This window comes from Dicentrarchus labrax, unplaced genomic scaffold (genome assembly GCF_905237075.1).
Source record: "Dicentrarchus labrax unplaced genomic scaffold, dlabrax2021, whole genome shotgun sequence".
Taxonomy (NCBI): domain Eukaryota; kingdom Metazoa; phylum Chordata; class Actinopteri; family Moronidae; genus Dicentrarchus; species Dicentrarchus labrax.
Genome location: NW_026136714.1, coordinates 26,221,161 through 26,243,959, shown reverse-complemented (window position 1 = coordinate 26,243,959; position 22,799 = coordinate 26,221,161). Strand labels below are relative to the sequence as shown.

General features: G+C 41.4%; 2 protein-coding genes across 8 annotated transcripts in view; both read left to right on the top strand.

Annotated features, from left to right (window-relative positions):
* LOC127375830 (tight junction protein ZO-2) overlaps window positions 1-11,989 on the top strand; it is a 111,883-nt gene extending 99,894 nt beyond the window's left edge. For 2 of the 5 annotated variants that reach the window (XM_051422149.1, XM_051422150.1), the window contains exons 20-24: window positions 2,499-2,603; window positions 3,471-3,614; window positions 5,282-5,782; window positions 6,771-6,856; window positions 8,860-11,989. In XM_051422149.1, coding sequence (XP_051278109.1) covers window positions 2,499-2,603; window positions 3,471-3,614; window positions 5,282-5,782; window positions 6,771-6,856; window positions 8,860-9,004 — 981 coding nt within the window. In that variant the 3' untranslated portion in view covers window positions 9,005-11,989. Of the gene's footprint in view, window positions 1-2,498; window positions 2,604-3,470; window positions 3,615-5,281; window positions 5,783-6,770; window positions 6,898-8,859 lie in introns of those variants that run through there. The other 3 variants (XM_051422151.1, XM_051422152.1, XM_051422153.1) reach the window with 3 other exon arrangements.
* Window positions 11,990-14,759: 2,770 nt separating this feature from the next.
* fam189a2 (family with sequence similarity 189 member A2) overlaps window positions 14,760-22,799 on the top strand; it is a 45,480-nt gene continuing 37,440 nt past the window's right edge. For 2 of the 3 annotated variants that reach the window (XM_051422165.1, XM_051422164.1), the window contains exons 1-2: window positions 14,761-15,309; window positions 19,834-19,890. In XM_051422165.1, the coding sequence (XP_051278125.1) occupies window positions 15,031-15,309; window positions 19,834-19,890 (336 nt within the window). In that variant the 5' untranslated portion in view covers window positions 14,761-15,030. Of the gene's footprint in view, window positions 15,310-19,833; window positions 19,891-22,799 lie in introns of all 3 variants that reach the window. The other variant, XM_051422166.1, reaches the window with a different exon arrangement.

Sequence of the window (22,799 nt, the reverse complement as noted above, 5' to 3'; positions counted from 1 at the left end):
AAAAAAGCTGTTTGTTGTCAAATTTGCTGAACAAAACTCAGGAGAAGCAGTACAGTTAGAGAGTATTTCCATCTGTGCGGAGCAAGAGTCCCCAACAAAGACAGGTGGAGTTCAGTGATTTAAGCAAATAAACGTCCTGGCTAAAGTTTTACGGTAAGTATTCATCCTGTGAGCCCTCTGTCAAACAGACACTGACACACAGACCAGCAGCTTGCTGTGCATCCATGACACAGACAGGGAGCAGAGGAGAGAGATAAATAGTTGTAACCTGGTCTCTACGGAGTGCCAAACTCATCCCCTGTGTGCTGTCAACGGTTGACGGCCGGAAACGTCCCACACAGCAAAATGAGAAAAGGCAGGCAGAGGGCTGCAGGGTCTCTGCAGATACAGACACAAGTAGTGATATAGAAAGATTATGTATGTATGAGTCTATACATTCATTGTTTTTAAGGAAAATATGCTTCAAATGTTTTTCATTTAACCAAACTTTTTATACATGTTGTAAATGGTCACATGAGACGCAATACGTCTCCCTTCTCGCTTTACTTAAAGGCAGGCGCAAACAGATTTAAAAGAACTCAGAGTTGGAGCAGACCTTGAGTTTTCTTTGGGAGTTTGAACGGGAGTTTCCTCTCTCTGTGTTTAGCTTTGACTCTGAGGACAGTATGCAAACCTTTCCCAGACCACTCGAGAGTTCCCCTAAACTATCCATTGCTTTATAAACCAACAGCTGTATATTGCAAGATCAATTATTTGACACAAGGAGGTCAGTGCAAATACAGTCCTACTGGACTGATGTGATCTACTTTGTTGGTCTTAGTGGGACTCTAGCAGCAGTGTTCCAGCATTGTGATCCACTTTTTAGGCTGATTTTCATTCTCTCTATGTCTGAATCTATAACTGCACCAAAGTTTAGAGATTAAAGGTTAGCGCTGATTTAAAAATAATTCTTTAGTCTTTAATTAACAGTTCTAAGCCCCTTCTGAAGCTGTTGGGTCGGCGGGCTTTTGCTGTGAAGGCCTCGAGACCCTGGAGCAGCTGTTTAGCTGAGATTAGGCTGTCTCACTTTTTATATTACTCTCTTTCAGTTTCTTTCGTGTATCTTTTTCATGCATTTTATCTACTCTTTATCCCAAGCACTTCTTACTGTCTTGGCCAGTGCTTTATGATAATGTGTGTTTATTGTGGGACATGTCAGACATACACTCTCATAAACACACAGCCTGATACACACTTAAGCTCTCCTAGTTTTCCTCCTTTCACTCTCAGGATGTTGCTGCCATCTGTAGTTCAGACAGGGGATTACAGGGAAATCCAACTATCAGTAGCACAGTGTTGTATAGATTACCAGAAAATTAGGTGACACAATCTTTAAAGTCTGCATCTACAATGTGCAGTATGTACTTCTGTGGAGAGGAGATGTTAACCGGCTTATCTCAGTGTGTGAAGTTCTTCTGTACACAACCGTCATAAACAAACCAAACTAACAACAAACATATGTTCACATGATGACATCTGATTGACTAGGTTAAGGTGTACCTGTGCAAGCTAATGTTTTGTCAACCCCCATGTTCAAACATGATGACGGGGACAGAAAGAATCAGACATCCAGTATAGATACTGTCCAGACCAGAGGTTTGTATGAGGCAGACTGAATGAGAGTGACAAGATTTCACATTAGTTATTTCATTAGCTATCAAAAGGAGATCACGGTAGTCTAAATGTGTGTGATTCGGTTAAAGAGATGCTTCAGATGCTTCACTTTCCCAGAGTCAGAAACTGATAAAAACCTTAGGACATACCTTTTTTTATGTATTTAGTGTAGTCTGAAGGTATGTCAAAGAGAAATATTTGGCAGGAATTGAGCAAGCAAGAGAGGGCTGAGAGTTTTGCCTTTTTCCAAGCTTTGTCTGAGGGAAGGCCCACAGTGTCAGTCTTTGAAAGCCCCTCCACTGGACAAAACATTTCACAAGAGTCTTATAAATGTTAATTTTTGGAAACTGAAATGTCTAACTGTCAAGACAGGGCTTGGGTACTCTGGGACAAATGCTTGGAAATATCTTTCTAAATCTGTCTATTCAATTTTACTACCTACTCTACCCAGTATCCCTTTCCTTCTTAGCCCATACCTCCACTGGGCAGGCCAAACATGGAAAAACAAGAAATCAATATCAGAACAAGAAAACAACAACACACATAAAGCTGTAGTACAAACTAATTAGAAGCTTGAAAATATAATTTAATATTACAAAAATCAATATCTTTCATTGATATTTCTGTGGTCAGACTGCTGCCAGTCAAACCAAAGTCAGGTCATCTTAACAGGGTGAATGAAGGCCACAGTAAATCTTGAACTGAACTAGCAACACACCAACCCCTGTCAAGGTCTTTCCCACTGACCCACCCTGTCTACTGTATGGATGTATACTATTGTGTGTGTGTGTGTGTGTGTGTGTGTGTGTGTGTGTGTGTGTGTGTGTGTGTGCGTGTGCGTGTAGATCTTGCGCAGGTACAGTCCAGACATCAGGAGTCGCATGAGGAAAATCAGCAGCCGGGAAGTCCTCAACAGGTCCAGCCCTCCACCTGTCTTCTTATCAGACAAGGTGAGGAGTACATACAGAATATCTCTGCAGTAGAGGTATGAAGGCAGAAGCAGGGTACCTCTGGAAACACTGAAATGTAAATCCACCCTCCTTTTTTTTTCTGTTTGATACCATTGGAAGACTTTTCATTATTTTCTGCAATTTTATATAATAACCAATACATAGATTTATCAGAAGAATGAAAATAATTATAGGTCTTATCATTAGCCAGGGTAACAATGTGTCGAAAAGTGTATGTCTGAGTCGAGTGCCATCCATTCACCAAACAAAGTGAACAATGAACTACAATTAAAATCACTGAGAAAGAGAGATCCATTTATCTGGTAACACTTATGCCTCCTTCAGGCTGGCTCCGCAGCTCAATTTTGGTGCAGTGCTCCTGTGGCACATCTAGAGGAACACATTAAGGTCATGTCAAACCAAATCATTTATTTTCCTGCCTATGTATATGTATATATTGTGTGTTTGCTGTATCAGCTTAGATGTCTGTGTTACAGCTACAGCTAACCCTAACCCCAAGTGGCGAAAAAAAAAACAATGCATGCAGCTTTAAATATAAAAGTTTTTTTTAAGTTCTATAATGATATCAAAAGTATACATACAGAAAAGGTTGTTCAGCATATGAACAGAAAGTGGTTGTTTAGGACTTAAATGTAATGTAATGTGGTTGCTGCACTATGCTTCGTATGACTGCCTTTCGGGTGAAGCACCAGTTTAGGGGTGTAAGAGTCCAACATCCTTAACTCTCCATATATCAAAAACTTTTGTTATATATGACAGATCATATGACATTATTTCTTAGCAGTAAACAGTAAGTGTGACAACCTACAGTAACTCTGACTCTAACCTCCACATCCACCCTGGCAGCTCTTTCCCACCATCCAAAGGAACAATATGCCCTTCTTGCTGAGGAACGGCCTGATACGGAGAAAACAATCTCACTGCAGTTCAGATTCCTCCAACAGCAGCTCAATGGACCACATGGGTACCCAGAATCCCCCTCAATTGCTGGTACATGGTGGTGGGCTAGTGTATAGCAGTTATGTTCAACCTTAAGCTGTGTACAGGTTTTCATTCCAACAACACATCACAGCAACTGATTTAGATGATTAGTCTTCATCTCTGTTCAGAGCACAGTGAAAGTTGTTAAGGGAGCTGTTGTTTGGTTGGAATGAAAACAGTTTAACTGTGTTTCCTCGCCTAATAGCCAGTTTTGGGTGTAGCTTTAAAGTTTGATCCACAGTGTTGTTTGACATATTTGTTTTTTGATCTTTTGATGTTGTCCCACCATCAGTCCCACCAGTCCGTTTTGGAGCCAAGGCTACCTCTAAAACAGACCCACTAGCCTTAATACCCTGTTAGTACTAGATATATTAGTCTTCCTAGAATATGAAAATATAGACATTTTAGTGAATGGTTCTATCCATAGGTGTGGACTTAAGTCACGTGACTTTGACTCGAGTCACAAATTTGATTATTCACCTTGACAAAATCAAAAAAGACATGCAACTCCACTTGGACTTGAGCCTTTTGACTTTAAAATACTTGATACCTTGCCCCAAAGCCCAGTATGTTTTTTACAAACTAGTCACTAATCAATTCATCTCCCTTCATTTCCTTAAAAAAACTACCATTAAAGCTATTCATTCCCAGCAAGTTCATACTTAATTTCCCAGATCTACTGTTTGAACCAATCCGACGGTATCCAATCAAGTTGCGAGAACATTTCTCTCAGGCTTTGCACTCTCTCTGTTTTCATCATACTTTCTGGGCCCTCTTCTCTTTACACAACGACTCTTGGTGCTGTACACATGCATGGCGTCGCCTACCACTGCTATGCCGATGACACCCACCTATTCTTGTCATTCTTGCCTGGCTGACATCTTATTGTGGATGTCAAGGCACCACATAAAGTTCAACCTGAAAAAAAAAACAATCCCTGTGTTCCTCCAAGGAAAATGGTCACCAAGACCTGTTTGACAACACGTGGTGGTGCCAGCTCAAACAGCGAGGAACCTGTACGTCACCCTGGAAGACAAACTGTTGTTCTCGGAAAACATTGCAGTAGTAGCCCAACCCTGTCAATTCCTCCTTTACAACATCTGGATGATTCCTCCTTCCTCTCAACCCACTCAGACACCTCTGTTCTGGCTCCCCACTCACTGCTCTTTTTTTTTTTTTTTTTTTACAATGCTCGCACTTCCTTATGTCTTGTTTCTTTGAGCACTTGTACTGTAGCACTGAACATGCTTTTAGTCGTTTAAAAAAGATACACTCCTAATTTTGGATGATTTCTTGCTTCTACGTGTTTGAATGCACTCATTTTAAGTCCCTTTGGACCAAAGTGTCTCAAGTAATGTCTGGCAGAAATGAGGATACAAGACACAGTGAATGAGAAAAACAATTACAACAAAAGATTAGAAGTAAGATTGTTGAAAAATAAAGGATTACAAACCATACAAACCAAAAAAACTGGAAGTGGATTAGTGTTGAAGAATTGGACACCAGTACTGTTTGCTGATAGTGGGAGCTGTTTGAAAGACAGAAATGGTTTGTGTTACATGGTTTTGTTTATCATAAAAGTCAGGTTGGGCTTTTTCTACAAAATACTAGAGATCTGTGACTACCACGCACTGTAAGTATCTCTTCTGTCTCTAACACTTCCTCTCCTTGGTCAGGTGAAACTGTCTCTGAGGGACGATCCGGTCCTCATATCAGGCTCCAACAACCCACACCATCACCACCGTCAACACCACCCTCCACCCCCCAGCTCCAGCCGAAGTTACGATTCTCCCTCCAGCAGCAGCCCCGCCAGCAGCAACAACGACCCTCCACCACCCATCTCTCGTTCAGCTGCCTCCTCCGGCCCGCTGCCTCCACATCCGGCTCTCCACTTCAACTCCTGCGGAAAACTGCGGCCCCTGGGAGTGCCCCAGCCTCCACCTGCGCCCAAGCTTAGCCTCTGTGGGAGCACGGCAGAGCCTGCAGTTCACTCACCTGTCGCTCTGCAAAGTGCGACCGTGTTGGCCTGTAGGCAGCAGCAGGGGGCAGTGGAGGACAGCCCTGTAGAGGATCCTTCAATGAAGTCCTTCCTGGGGAAGATCAAGGCCTTCGAGAAGATGGATCACTTCGCCCGAGCCCAAAGGATTCTGGAAGTGCAGGAAGCACAGAATGCCAGGGTAGGCATAGCTCAATTCAACGGCAGTATCATGAGGTGTATTACAGACAATAGAGGTCAGGCACTTAGATCAGTTCTGCTTCAAGTGATTCATTTACCATTACATACAGTAATACTCCCCAAACCTAAAAACACACTTATGTGTAAAACGTGCTGCAGACATCATCCGTCCAGGTCTGGTCTCATTTTCCTGTCACTGAGATCACTGATTTGAGCTTTTTGGTCAGCTGATCACACACTTTGTTTTACAGAGAAATATGACAACACATATATGCAGCCAAAGGGGGATGATGTGATTTTTGAAGTTTTGCACAAATAATTCTCTCATATTCTCATTATCGAAAAGAGTTTCTCGTTTTAACAAGATCCTTTTCACTTTATAACAATAATATTTGATGATGACACGTCTCTGTTTTACCAAGAAACTTTTCTTGTTTTAAGAACATCAGTTTATCATGATAAATTGCCTGTGTCCATATGAACATTTTCATATTAACATTTTGTTAAAACAAGATTTGTTTTATATTAAAATAAATTAAATTTAAATGTATATTTATTTAAATATTTTGTCATGGTGGCACCAATACCCTGTAGTTATCTAGGAAATCTGTCGTTATGTTTTCTATATGTAATGTTGCACATGCTCCTATTGAGGACATGAAAGACGATGAGATAGGGTAAACTTTCATGCAGAAAATGTTCACTGGGAGTTGTGCAAAGTGCATGTAACAATGCCACCATCTGGCGGAGTAACATGTTAAGATCAGCCCATGAACAGCACATATCAAATACCAACACAACATGTAACATTGTTTCACTTTCTTAAACATAATGCAGAACACATACAGACAGTATACAGACTGAGACCCTCAGAAAGTATTCCATACAGTTCCTTCTAGTTTCCTTCATCATTTCTCAAATGTCTTATAGTTAACTGCATTTTGAATACCAGCCATTACAGACGTTAATCAACTAATCTGTGTTTGCAGTTGGAAATTTCTCAGAAGCACCCAGACATCTATGCTGTTCCCCTGAAGACAGCCAAGCTGGATCACAGTCGCCCACAGCCTATCGGGTAGGCTCACTACTGCCATACGACTGTTTCCGAGCTCCGCTGTGAGTGTATTTGTCAACGTCTCTGCAGTGTGTAACCTCCCACTTTACAAGATAGCACTGATAGTGCAGCCTAAGAGGCTTGTATTGTCCAGGAAAGAGAGAATTCCATCAACAAGCTAGTATTAAGACACCAATCATCTGACAATACAGTCAGCCAACAGATTATCCTTAAGATTTTAGGGCTGGTTGACTTTTATCACTGCAATCTGTCATACATGGCAAGTTTGAGTCTTTTAAATATATTGATATATTTTAATGGAAGAGCAATAGGCCACGTTCAGGCATCACATACACATTTTTTATTATATTGCATGCCATTACTTACTGTACTGTAAAGGCTGACAAGCATAGGTGACTGCATGATTGGAATATGTACTTGACTGGTTAACCCATTTGGAATGAAGTGTGGGTTATGGTTGTACAGTAGAGTCAGGTAAAGGAAGGTTCTGGTTTTATGCAACTTTAAACTTTTATTTTGCCATAATTTATAACTGTTAACTGTTAAAGTTAGTCTGAATGCAGCAACATTGCTCAGAAACGGTCCAATCACTGAGCTTAAATGGGTTGGAAACACGAGCAGTCAGATGATAAAGTAAGTCAGCAAAATGTTTACCCAAACTGGGATCACTGTACAGACCCACTTCCTGCTTCAACTTTGACTACTATACTAAATATAGTTGACATATAGCTGGTGTCCTGTGCAGTGAGGGATTATTAGTAATGTGTGAGGTGTACTCACTTTCAGTTTGACCTCCAAATAAAGTGGTTTAGATCATCCGGATGAACTGTCGGCTTGGTCTGATCATCTGCTTGAGTTTTTAATACTTTGCTTAGCAATGTCACTGTTCACAGATTTCAGCAAGTAACTTGGTGAGTACAATGTTATCATAAAGGATAGAAGATTTAATACCATTCCAAGAAGACAAATCCAATTTTGATTATGCTATCAAATGGGTCAAAACAAGGCAAGTGTCTATAGCACTGGTTATCAAAGAGCTGCCTGTAGTGGTATGTGGAGAAAAGTAATTTTATCAAAATACTACAACATTTCAAATGAAAATACTTAAACTATTAGATTGCTGAAATGTAATTTAAAACAAGTTTGACATTTCCTGTAATATTTAGTTTCAATATTGCTACGTAGTCACATTCATTCATGTATTGTGCGCATACATCCATGATTAGTTGGAGGCTAAAATGTGATCGTAAGATAGTAAGCAGATGCTATTGTGGCTTCAAACCGAAACTATTCGGAAGAGAAGTGTGGACCCCAGAAGAACCTTTTTTCCACCAAATTAGCTCTGGTTCCTGTACTGGTTCCTTTCAAGAACCAACAACAGTTAACAATAAATAATCTTCTTATTAGGAATAAACCTGCTTCCTGCGTGAACTGTCTGTAGCTCAATAGGGTCTGCTTACCCTACTGTATTTTAACATCGCTCATAATGGTAGGACTTGACTTGGAGAGCCTGATATTTTTTGAGGTGGTACGCAGTGTAAAAAGTTGGAGAAACACTAGTCTATAGCATTTGTGTCGTACCTACTGGAAAAAAGAAAGGGAGAGAAATTTGCTCACAGGAACTGACCTCCATGCCAACCCGTACTGGGGGATTAGGTTGAAGGTGGCACTGCCTCCAGTAGAGCTTACAACATATGGTAACGGCCTGATAATTAAATAGAATTCACAGAGTGACATACCAGCATGATGGGAAAGTCAGGTTGTCACCAGTCATAAGAATGTATCCTCTGGGGACCTCGAATATCTGTACATTTCATGCCAGTCCAATAGAGGATCAGAGTCAGCACATCTATCCAGTAGTTGTTGAGATATTTCTCTCTGGACCAAAGTGGTGGACAGACAGTCATATTGTTGATCAGCAAATACAAAGTGTTGCCAAGGCTAGTGGAGCACAAGCTAGACCAGAAGTGGAGGACTCAGTTGTATATTCTGTGTTCTTCCAGCTCCAGTTCCTGTCCTGAACGCCAGACTCCTCCGTCCTCCAAGGAGGGAGGACATTTCTACTCCAGCGAAGAGGGTGCAGGGGAAGAGGCAGTGCCAGGATACTACACCGCCAACTCCTACCAGTACCAGGACACTGAACTGTAGGGCCAGCACACAGCAGTTGTGCCGTCCGTCACCTTCCTGGACATACATGTACACATGCACTGCACATGCAGTTTATTTACACACTTACCATTCCATCATGTCCTGCACAAGTAAGCTGCTGACTTTGAACTGACTCTTGCTTCTTTAATACCGAGGGGGAAAAAAACTGCCTTTTTTTTGCTTCAAGGAAGTTAAAGCAATCTGTACTATCCTTTTGGATAGGAACACACTGTCTTCACTTTACTTTTTATGTTGTATTTGATTGTTTCTTTGTTACGTACCACTTTTAATGGTCAAAACTGAGTGACTAGGAACCACTTGTTTTCTTGCCTATGCAACTCTTCAGTTTGTGCACAGCAACTGAAACCTATTGCCACGAGTTTTGCCCTCACAGAAACCTCAACAAACCCAAAAACCCAAATTGCGCTTTAACACATCCATCCCCTGCTTTTTTAAGCTCCTATTATTGCCAGCTATGATCAACAAAGGTTACGTTTATATTATTACATACAGCATATATATACGTATATATAAATCTATATATATATATCTAAAGTCAAGTGTTTATACTCTGTCTTTGCATTCCTTCGTATATGACAATGCCTGTGTATACATACAGTATATATCTATATATATTCTATCTAGTAACTCTGGAATTTGTTACAATTTTTTGAAGTGCCTTTTACTTTCTTAGTTCCATGAGGTTCGGGTTGTCTTTCCTCCGCCCCTCAGCCACCCAGCCGTACTAAAACCTCTGCTGCTGTCAAGCTTAAAGGGAAACCAGGGAACCAGTGACACCAAAACCTTAATGCTGTCCCCACACACTGTACTGTCTGTTGTCACCTTCAGTGACAAAACACACCCACAAAGTACAGTACACACCCTGCACCTCCAGTCCCATCTGCCATGTGTAAGAACGAGTAAACACTGTCTGATCTGGGATAATTAGACTTGGTCACAGCTGTAAAGGCCCGGTCACTCCAGCATTAAAACAGCAACATTTGGTGGAAGAATCCATTGATTTCAGTAGAATATACACAATTGATGGACTAGTTCTAGTAGTAAATTTGAACACCAAGTTGGATTTTGGTGAATTTTACAGCTTAAGCTTAGGTCTGTGGTCTTGACAGTGCTGTTCTTTGAAGGAACAAAGAGCCGGAGAGTTAACAAACAGGAAGCTATCATTGCTCATTAGCTCCTCTGGGATTGTATAAACTGCTCCACAAAAGAGGCGTGGAGTTTAAACAATTATGAGACAAATGTTGAAATAATGCCCCTTAGCGTCCACGCTAATTAGCTTGCTAAACTGAGTTAGCAAGTTAAATAGTTAGCTCAGGAGAGCTATTGTGGTGTGGTTTAGCTCTAGATAGTTTCTCCTGTACACGTGGAAGGCAAGCTGTATTCAGTTGATTGCAATCTGCAACTTCACCATTAACACTAAATCCAGTACATTTTGCTGTGCCACTTTCTGGTGTGACTGGGCCTTAAGATTCCCATTTCTTATTTTTGTCATCTTTGGTGCTCAGCATTCATTGCTGTGCTGTTTTAGCACTGTACCTCCAAGCCAGAAATGATTTGCCATCTTAACTGTGTGGCAAGTAGAGTGACGTCTTTAGCCCTGGATGTTTTGTACAGTTGAAGTTTCTGCAGATGGCGCCCTCTTCTGGCTGTTTAGCCACGGTGGCTATCACTGCCTAAGCTAACAACCCTGTTAAACGATAAGGTGGGTATTATTCTATATATTTTTTTAATGGTCAACAAATCCATTGTACAGATACAAACCAACAATGAATTGATCCTCTTTGCAAGTATTATGTGTGTTTCCAAAACCTGATTCCTCTGTGTCATAAAGCTCCATTGTTGTTGTTGTAAAAACATCATCAATCAAGGAAATATTGACAAGAACACTAGAACACAAATCCACTATTTCCTCCTGTTTGAGTAATGTCTGATAAAATGTGTCCAGCTGCTTTAAGAATGACTTAATCTTTTTTTAAATTGACTGGTCTTCAGTATAAACCAGAAGGTTTAGAGAGACAGACTAACCCATTGTTGGTTTTGGTCTTTATGTGGAGTTTACTGACAGTAAGAAGAACATAGAATAACACCACCCTTTTCTTTTCAAGGCTGTGTCCCATTTCAGAACCGCTTCCTATGAAAACTGAATAAGAGGAGCAGGATTAGTCCTCTGGAGGTATGGCCAGATGAATTTGCTATGGGGCATTGTGCCTAGATTTAGACTCAGAACCCCACTTGAAGAACTCAAGACCGACCCCCCCCCCCAATTCCATGCTGGAACCAAAAAAAAGCAGGTTTGTCCTTGGGAACCAAAGGGTGCATGTCATATTCTACAGGTCGTTGTGCATTGTTCAGCACTCTCTGTTGATGACGCATCCAATTACAATGGTTCCACTTAAAACTGGTGGAAATGTGGGCTGGTTCGCTAGATAGCACCAAGGTTTCAAGAAACAACCGGCTCCAGAACCAGAACTAATTTGGTGGAAAAGGGGCCAGAGTGGAGCAAAATGTACAGATTTATACACCCAGAAGGATCTGTGTTAGATGAGTCTACTTCCTAAGCCACATTTGCTAACCCACAGTGATGGGGTCCCAGCTTTGGGTGTGTGTTCTGCCTGGGTCTTGGTGTCTGTGGTGGAGGCACTCAGCTGTCTTTGGTCTGGGCTCCACCGTCAGTGTGAATGAATGGTGTCACACTTGTTCAGATATGCTTGATTGTATCTCTCAGTTCATTCTTTACCTCCACACGAGTTACAAAGTGCTTACTGTCAGAATCCAAGTGCTTATGAGTGGCGTCCTTCACGTGGACTGGCATTGAACTTATGGAGTATACTGTACTGTGTCATGGCAAAGGGGTTATATAACAAATGAGACGGAGAGAATGAGAAGAATGACTGGACTGTGTCTGCTGAGTTTTTCCATGTTTTCACCTTAAAACACCAAATAAAACAAAAAGTCTTAACCACACGTGTAGCGTATGTACTGTGATTATTTTGAGAAAGAGATTTTACAGTTGATTAGTGGAAGTCATACAAATTGAGTCTCATATTAGCTTCAGGTGAACTTTAGAATGCAATTTTGCAGAGAACAAGCACTATGGATTCCGACCCCATCTCTTACAGTGAGTCAGTCTACGAAGACATTGCTTCATGGTCCAGATGGAGAAGAGTGAATACAGCGACCAATAAATCTTTCTACACATGGGATGGGATCATATTATATTAAGATGTGCTTTATAAAATCCACTTCTATCCTTTAATCTTCAGTTTCTTCTCCATACTTATTGCACTTGGAACATCACTATCCTGCTTTTATTGGCTGGTTTATACTCCTACATTTATTCATCTTCTGTCAAATTAGCTGATTTTCCCTCTTTGCTTTGAGGCTCAGAACAGGTTCACTTTGTTTGGACGTCAAAATACTAGAGAAAACATATAATTCAGTTGTGGTTCTGAAAACAGCAGTAGTAGAAACAGTAGTAACAGGAGGTAATGCAAGTGGTCTGAATATAGACAATCATGTATTAGCACTCTGATTCCAGAAAGTGTTGCACAGTTACTGTTACTGATAAGTAAATGGGTGGAAAGTTGCAGGAAGCAATGAATTGTCTGTCCTCATGACAACAAGCTTTTACTAATATCTGTCATTTTTTTTGGCAATGTGCCATTTCAGGGGGCATGCATTCTGTTTTCCACTGCACAAAGAACTGTGATGATGGAATTCTCTGAAATGTTGATCAGTATGTGGATAATAGCAGTCAGTGGAGGACAGGTATTCATGCTATGGGTATCTGATTAAAGGCTTGAAGAGTCAGTCCACTCGTATTACAAAGAAACTTTCTCACTTCTCTTTAGTGGCATCTCGCCTGTGTCTGTATTCTAGATAACGTATAATAATAATGTATTCTAGATTATCCAGAGTAAAGAGTACATTGTGAAATGATGTTTTTACAAAAAGTTAGGTTAGTTTTTTAGTTAGAAAGGTTGTTTTTCTAAATGTATCATATCAAAGTTATCCAAAACCTCACCACCTAAAATAAATTCCAAGTCACATGATGCCTCCTGAGCCAAGAAAGCCAATAAGTAAAATATGAAAATGAAGAGATTCGTATGAACAGCTCCCTGCAGGATGCCTTGAAGCTGGGTGTTGTTTGATAAGGTGCAGCATGTTGTCAGCAGAGATTTAGAGATGGGAGGTAAATGGTTGCCATGAGGCTCTCAGGACGCAGCCAGGTCAACGCTGTGGTCACATGATCTTCAACAGCAACATGCATTACTGAAGATTAATCACTGCCGCTGGTGCAGCCCAGGGACGATGTGTGGAGGTTATACATGATTCATGCGCAGATAGATACAGTCAACATGGTGGAAAATCCGCTATGTTTTTTCCCACTATTTCTTTCTATATTTCTCATTGTGGAGCTACAATCTGCTTCTAGATGCTGCTGTTGCCTCCTTTGGACCTCCTTTGAACCTCCCTTCAGCCCAAACACCTCAAATACATAAGTGATACATAAGTATGTGTCTAAACCGAGCCAAAGCTTAACCACAGAGGTGGCAGATCATGAAACTCATTTACTTTGTAATACCTTTTCTCTCTCTTCCTTCAGGCTTTTTTTTAGAACAAGCAACTGTTTCATCAGAAGGTCCTGTGTTGGTAGGGCTGTGCTGCTGCAGGTATCAGTGAGAGGTTGGAACAGGCTACAGGTCAGGAAGTCCATATTGAAGGCACTGCACACTTTATCCTCCTGTCAGGCAGAATTTTCCAATTTTGTAAAGTTATCACATTTCTCCTCTTTGTATAATATCTACATAATACAAAGGATTGTTCAGTATGTGCACTTTCATGTATTTGCCTGGCCATGCAGTGTGCCAGGATACACTGATTGTAGAATGACCCTGTCAATCATCTCTGTAGGACAGCACCATTATAAGTGTACTTTAATTAGACTGGGTTAAGGAGTTCATTCATTTGAAATATTTTATCCTCCTGTAATTGGCCAGTTCATTGAACAGCTTTATAACAAACAGAAACAGGGTCCTGTATCTTTAATTCAACTCTTTAAAGCAATATGGTGGGTAGTACCAAAGGGAAGTCCCACAAGATGCTGCCTTACTTTATATGTCAGAAATAAACAAAAATCACTACTAATAAAAAAATATAAATAAAAGCAAATGTAAAATGGTCGCCATACTTTTGTGTTCTTCACTGGTGTACACAGGTGTCAACATCAAAGATAGAGAAAACAGAACAGTCAAATGACAGGTATCTTTTAGTGTCTTATTTGAGTTTAGGAAATCCTGTTTCAAGAAGTTTGCCAGCCAGTTTGAGACCAGTAAGTGTTTCTATATAACGCTGTGGTCACTTGATCTATATAGGCTATATATAGAGAGAGGTCAATAATGGCTTATGAGATTGCCTCCCCTTTATGAATAAAATAATTCTATAAAAAGAGAAAAACATGAAAACAAAGATTCAAGCAGCTGGAACACAATATTGATAGAAATGTACAATTATTAGACCAGATGAATACATTATAATGAGATCCATGAAGTGTAATGAATGTCTGCTAATGAGAGAGCTTTTCACATGTTTTGGGGATAATGTATGAACGCAGACATTGGCTGTAGTGATGGGGGGGGTTTGCACACGGGCCCGGGGATCACTCCGCCTCGCGTGGACGAACTAACACTATTGAACCCACGTGTGTGTGTGACAGTGTAACGCCTCCAGAGTGCGCTTTATTTCAGGCTGGTGGATTTGTCCTGTTTACATGCACACTACACATGGCCCACTCTGCCCCTCCCCCGTCCTGACTTTTCTCAACCCGCTGCCAAAATATGTGAAAGTCAATCCAGGCTGCCGTTCAGCGAGCGTGTTATTTAAAACTGGACACCATCATGGCAGGGGCACCGAGCAGCTCCACGCAGCTCGGCGAGGATCCACCCTTGAGTCCGTGAAAACGACACAAAGTCGAGCTCCGAGATTTCCCCCTGCATTCTGTCGAGATGTCGCTCCCGGTGGTGCTGCCGGGGTCTTGCTGTCCGGTCGCCGGGGCTTCGCAGCTCACAGAGCCGCCTTTCCGAAACCGACCCCGTGGCTTGTCCGCCTCTTCCCGGATCGCCGGCGGTGGCTCTCGGCTGCTGCTGCCCGGGCGGCCGCTGCTCTCGCTGGGCTTGTTGCAGCTGCTGCTCGGCGGCTCCATGGTGGCGCTGTCCTTCGGAGCTCTGTCCCTCAGCAACTCGCCCCCCATCCGAAACTCCTGTCCCTTCTGGGCTGGCTCCTCGGTAAGTTTAGCCACGGGCTTCGATGTCATCAGTGTGCATGGCATTGCATGTTTTATGACAGTGGTGTGCCTCTAACATGATCTCAGAATACCCTTCCCAAGAGTTCAGAAAGGAGAAGGCTGTAAACAGTACAGGGTGGGAATTAGCCCCTGAGGTGTTTTCTATCGCTGTTTACCTTCTTTTAATAAAGGAAATGACGACAGAAAACTGCTGTATATCACAAGCATATGAGCTGGAGGTTCTTTGACTGGCTGCCATTAGTGCTGTCTGTCTGTCATGCAGTGTGACATGAGGCTGTCAGTGCTCTATGTGCTTCCCCTGCTCGTTATTGTGAGAACTACTGTGGTAGTTTGATAGTATGGCACTGTAGAGGGAGCAAATAACAAGAATCCCATCAAAGACTCTGCTCTGCTGTTTAATGGAACCTGCAGAAAACTACTGTGTATTACAACCTGGGTTTTAGAGCTTCTGTAAGTTTGGTACTCACCAAAGGGGGGCACGGAACGCCAGCAGCTGGAATATCAGTCTGCTTTCCAGAGAAATCAAAGGTGAATGGTAAATAACATATTACCCAGTGTCGATCACAGTTTGCAGACTGCCTCCTCTGTGAGCCACTGTTTTTGGCATTATGGGTTATTCACTGTGGGTGGGCTCACTTTCAGTTTGACTGCCAGATAAGTGACACAGATGATTTGAATGAACCGTCAGCTTGTTGACATTGTCTGTTTTTAATTCCCAGACCAATGCTTTAGAGGGACTTGGTCTCACTTATTTGAGAAAAGATAAACATTAACATAACTTTGAAAGCAAACTGTTCAAATGTCGTTTCATTTAGAGGTTAGAGTTGCTAACAAAGACTTGTGACGTGACTTAGACTTGCTTTGACAATACTAGGCTTGGACTTGTCTCGACTGACTTGAGATTTTCTTTAATGAGACTTGAAACATGACTTCTTCAAATGCAAATGTTGTGTCATCATTCAGAGACTTTACAGTCTTGCACATTGACTTGCAAATGACTTATGAAGACTTGGTACTTGACTTGGACTTGTCTCAACTGACTCTGGACTCGAAGATGTGCTGGATGCAATGGTTATCTAAAGCAGGGGTCACCAACCTTTTTGAAACTAAGAGCTACTTCACGGGTACTGAGTCATACGAAGGGCTACCAGTTTGATACACTCTTCTGAAATAACACATTTGCTCATTTTGCCTTTAGTTATATATTATTAATGATTAATGATACTCATCTATGTGAAGACACTGATTACGTTAATGATTTCTCATAATAATTATCAACAATGACTTAACAAGGTGGGAAACAGATAATATCAATATTAAATTTTCATTTTTAGAGAAGGCCTGCGGGCTACTCATGTGGTCCTTGGGGGCGACCTGGTGCCTGCGGGCACCATGCTGGTGACCCCTGGATTTAAAGCTGTGCTAGAGTGATGATTTTCCTTTACCATTGCTAACGCCTCATTAAATCAGTATTGCTTTTTTCCCATTTTTGTTTTTACACGTTAAGCAAGATCGAAATCCAAGACAAATGTTCATGATTTCACATTTGATGGAGCTAGGCGTACATTTTCCCCTGGCTTCCAGTCTATGTGCAAAGCTCGGCTAAACACATCCTGGACACCCCGGTAATACAGCAGACAGAGCTCATTTCCCTGCATTTATCTGGCTGAACATCCTTGTTACTGTCATCATTAACAGTTCAAAACATGTTCTGTTCTGTAGTTGAATAATAAGGCATTAAATCACATCCATGGTAAATGAGGAATTCTTGTTTGAAGTGAGTGTTGGCTGTGTACTGACACAACATCTCATTCCACTGCTGCTCCCACCTTTGGAGAAGATTAAATTCCCTTATCTCCTGCAGAGAATCCCCACTCTGCTTGTATTACATATCTCCATCAATTCAAAGCTATTAAAGCCTAAAGCCTATCACCGTCCACTCCAGCTCTCCAGTCCCTGCTGAAGCATTCCTGTTTCTCCAACCATGTGTTACACAGGACAGTGTGCGTTGTGTTGTAACAGTATGACAGTGATTGGCAGTTGGTGGACTGTAGCATTTCATACCTGCCACACTGTACATTTGTTGTAGTGGAGGCTAAATTTATGTTTTATGTACTATCGTAAGAAAAAGCTACTGCGGGTCGAGATAATCACTCGGGAGCGTAGAAACTGCGGGTCGAGCCATATGGGTTTTTGAAGGCTGGTAACTTGTGATAATCTAAGTTGTTGTGGTTTTTTTTTTAATAAACAATCAAATGACTGTGAAATATGTCTGTAGTATTCACAAACATAGAGGAGAATGAATATTGGACTTACTTTTTTCAATCATTAATTTAACATTAATTACTTTATTATGTGAGAAAATGGAAAATACCTATCACCCAGAGGCCAAGCAAGGGGATGTCTTCACATTGCTTGTTTTGTCCAAAGTCCAAAAGAAAGATATTCATCTTACACATCATGTAAAAAGATTTAATGGTGAACATGAATTAACTAATTTTCACTAAAAACCTATGCAATAATTTGGGAACCCTTTGCATTATTCTGTTACTTTTAATGACAGTGATTACTTTGGTGGTTTACTTGTTAGGGCTTTAATAAGTCAGGTCAATATCATTCCTGAACTATTTATTCTGAAGTAACTCTATGCCTTCTAAAGTATCCGGCTGCAGTGGCTGCTGTTAACGACCATGGGTTCCTCTAACCAGTTGTCCAAAGATGTCAGAATCAAGATAGTTCACTTTCACCACCAACGAGAAGGCTACAAAAACTCTCTCAATGTTTCAAATGGGCTATTTCCACCGTCAGACACATTATCAGAGAAGATAAGAGGAGACCAAGACATATGTCAAATAGAATGGGTCGTAACCTGGTGAGAAATGGTTGTGTGGCAGCTGGGGGCACAGGAAGGAAAATGGATTTCAAATATCAAGAAATTCTAGAGGCTAATGTTTGAAGGTCAGTGCACACATTGAAGTTGAAGAGTGGTTTGGTAATTAAGCTAGGAAGCGATCCAAACAATACCTCAAAATCTACCATAAAGTACCTCCAGGAAAGACGGATGAAGGTTTCAGAATGGCCACCACAGTTCCCAGACTCGAGTATTAATGAAAATCTGTGGAGGCTGAAGAATATTTCTGAGCTAGAGGTGTTCTGTCCGGAAGAATGTGGAAAAATTCCTAAAGCAAGAGTTGAAAGACTCTTAGCTGGCTACTGCAAGTGTTTGTAAGCAGTTATAGTTCCCTGAGGAGGAGTCACAAAGTACCAACTGACAGGGTTCCCAAACCTTTTCCTTTTTTTAATTTTGAAAGTGTAAAACATTACAAAAAACATCTGTAATGTTTAGTTTACCATTTAGAAGTCAGATTGTCTTCTGTTGATTTTTAATATAATGGGGGCATTTTCCTACTCCTCAAAGGATCTACCAATGTCACGCCCTTCTAGAACCAACATTGGACTCCTCAGACTTCAAAAACTGCAGACCTGTATCCCTTTCTTTTGAAGACACTAGTACGTGCCGTTATTAACCAACTCTCTGCTTACTTCTCACAAAACAACCTCCTAGACCCCCTCCAATCTGGTGGTGACAGAAGCATTCCATGTTACTAGAGTGAACTCCCTCTCCTCTGTCCTCATTTGACACAGTGAACCACCAGATCCTCCTCTCCTCCCTTAAAGGACTGGCTGTCTCAGGCTCTGCACTCTCTCTGTTTGCATTCTACCTGACGAGTCGGATCGTGTCTGACTACAGGAGTTCTAAAGGGCTCCTTTCTGGGCCTTCTCCTCTTCTCCCTCACAAGCATGATTCATGCTGTCATACACTTGGATGGCTTCTCCTACCCCTGCTCTGCCAGTGACACTCAGCTATTCTTGTCACTTCCCCCATCTGACACTTAAGTGTTGGCACACGTTGCTGCTTGTCTGGCTGACCCTGTCGATTCCTCTTTTACAACATCAGGAGGATTTGCTCTTTGCTTACCAGGAGATGTTCGAGACATTTGTCATCTCCTGCCTGGATGTTCAACCTTCCCACAGGATATTCAAAATACCTTAGTTTTCCCACCCTACTTCTCTTCACTTACCTGCAGCTGCTTTCATTCAGTTCAAAACTCTGGTTCTAGAGGACCCTGTGGTTGCTCGTCTCACTCAGATTCTTCTGTTCTGGCTCCACAAGGTTGGACAGCAGATTTATTGCCCATCTTCTACAGCAGGATAAAAAAAGAATTGGTTAAAATAAAATTTGTGATGCAATTATCATTCCCACTAATCGTGAATAATATCGCAATATCTGTCAAAATAATTGCAATATGATGTTTTTATAACATAACCTATCATAACCATTTATTACAAAGTGTTCATATGCCGCAATAAGATGCACAGAGGTACAAAAAGGCATTAAATGGGTGAACTGTAATAATGCTATCATTTTGTTACGTATGTGCATGTGTATCCGTTTGTATAGTTCTGTTTACTAGTTCTGTTACTTTTCTGCTTGTGTTACCAGGTCATTCTGTCAGGCATCGTTGGCCTCACAACATGGAGAAGACCCATGCTGCTGTTGGTAAGGGACATGGCTTTGGCTCCTTCTACAAAGCAGTGATTGATTATAATGTTGTGTTGCTGTTAAATTATAATCCAATACTAAAAGGAACAAAGTTGGATTATTTAGAGTGGGAGAGCACTGATCAGCACTCCTTTAGGCAGAATGAATTAGGCATGTCATGATACCAGAAATTTCACGAGTACTGTACTGTAGAAAAACAAGCACCATAATGTTTTCATAATGTTGGCCTCTACTTGGTACTGAAGTATTTTCTTGTGACATTCCAAGAATTAAACTTTGAGTTAAACTTTATTATTGTGTCTTGCATAACATTACACCCAGCCCACACTGGCTAACAAGACATCAGATTCAACCAAGCCAGGAGCAGAATACAGTTTTATTGGGGGGGATTCTCGTAGCCTAAAATGGTTGATTTCACTGGCAGCTTTTCTAAAAAATTGCAATGCATGTTGGGATGATTATTATTTAGTTTGTTTTTTTTGCAATGAAATTGTAGAAGAAAATGAAGATAGCAAATACAGTTGTTGTTTTTTTTGTATAATTCATTAAACATGAACTTGTTCCAGCAAGAATGAAATCACAGCAGCAAGTGGGGTTTGATACAAGGGTTGGGCGATTGGATGACTATATTGGCTATTGTGTTTTTTCCGACCATTTTCGGTCTGTCTCTGGACAATGAGTGTAAGCTGCTGCTCAACAACAGACTCGTTCAGTGAGAACCTGAGCGAATATATCCTAAGATTTGAACATACTGCTCAACCCTATTTGGTACTACACCACATTGTCAGAAATCCAGCATTAGAGTAGCTGGTATATCTGTCTCCAGTTCATCCAAACAAACACAGGAAAAGGAATTTAATGTTTCTGAAGAGTTAGACATGTCCTCATCTAACAGCTCACTGTGGCTGCTTCTCACTTTTCCATTACTCCCCGCAATATGTAAAACTGGTCTGCTGTACAGAAATGCAGGACATTTCCAATTTCTGAGTACCACTGTTCATAGTGACAAATACTTTGTATTTCCTGTGAGGGTTTCACAATAAAAGCCAACCCATTGTTGACCAGTTACCAGTCTTTTAATATGAAGCAGCAGTAGGTAATGTGTTAGCATTAGCAGTAACAGCTGAGAGTGAACAGTAAACAGTGAGGCTGATATCAACCAGATCAAATTACAAACAGTAACTATGGATTACAGGCTGCATTGCTTCCTGTCAATACCTCTGTGTGAAGGCAATTTAAGTGTGGTAGTGGCAGACCCTGCCATTTATAATAAAACCTACTTTATAGGGAGATAATTACCGGGTATAAATACATCGAATGGCTAGTATAGTATCAAAATATTATCAAAAAGGTTTGATTTCATTCTGACTGAGGACTGGAATTTTGTAACTTATACATGTCATCAACTACATCTGAAGGAAAAAGTGTTTTTAGCTGTTCCAAACAGCCACACTTCAATGTATCGTTGTTACAGAGAGGGACTGGATGGGACAATCGTACAAATTAGGATAACAATCCACAGTTTCAGACTCAAAGGCATTCATAGTGTTGCACTCAGCTGCACATGTGTATTTTCTCGGCTCCGCACACAGGGCCAATCACAGCGTAAATTGGGCGGGCTCGTCTATTTGCCGGTTTCAGTAAAGTTACAGAAATTGTCAAACACAGTCCCCCAATTCAGCTGTCAGAAAGGGGCTGGGGATTTTTGTGAAAGTATTTTGTGAAAGCTGAGTAAAGTAAAGTGTTCTCTCTTGTTTTTTTAAAAATGATTCCATCATATAGACCCGGGCTATTCAATTGGCGGCCCCAGGGATTTTTTTTTTTTTGTACCGGCCCTTGGAGTGAAGTGTAGTTATTACATATGGGTAGTCTCATACAGCGCAGTAAGAGGCGGTATGCACCCCTTTAAGCCATGGTGGCAAAACACGTTGAAATATCTACCTGTTTCGGCCGGACGTATATTTTGGGGGACCACACATGACCAATCCAAATCGCCCATTCGCGCTCTAGTGCTGTGCTCTGACCGCTCTGACTTTCTTTCAAGCCAAGCACGAAGTTTGGTTAACAAGAAAATGTCTCTCTCTACCTTAAAAAAAAGAAAAGTTGACTCAGAGAACAGGCAGTTCAACAATGAATGGACAGAGAAATACGCGTTTATTGACATTGATGCGAATCCTGTGTGCTTAATCTGCAATGAGTGCCTCGCCGTGTGCAAAGAGTGTAATTTGAGAAGGCATTTCAAGACAACGCATGCTAACTTTGATGCTACTTTCCCACCGGGCTCTGATGCTCGGAGGCAGAAGATAACAGGGCTTACATCTTGTTATGAGCAAAGACGTCGCATTTTGTTTCGGGCCTGTACGGATCAAGAGAGAGCAACTGCAGCATCGTTACGAGTGGCATGGATATTGGGCAAAAAGAAAAAGCCATTTACAGACTCAGAGACAGTCAAGGAGTGTATGATGGCATCTATTGAGGAGGTGGTAACAGATGAGAAAACCCGAAAAAACATTATTGATTCGATCAAGCAAATTCCAATTTCTGACACGTCAAATATGAGGAGAGTCGAGTCCCTTGCATCGGACGTATTCGAGACACTTTTGGACAAGCTGAGGAAGGCCGAGGTGATGTCTCTGGCCGTGGATGAGTCGACTGATAACAGTGATGTTGCACAGCTGTGCCTCCTATGTGTGATTTTTTTGATGGGGAATGTTTTCGTGAGGATCTGCTTGGACTAATTCCCATGGAGGGGCACACTACCTGTGAGATTCTCTTCACCAAAATAGCTTAATTCTTTGAGGAGAACAACTTGGATTTGGCGCGCGTCAACATGCTGGTGACGGATGGTGCGCCCTCGATGGCGGGCAGGGATCAGGGGCTCACCGGGAGGATGGCAGCTGCGGCTC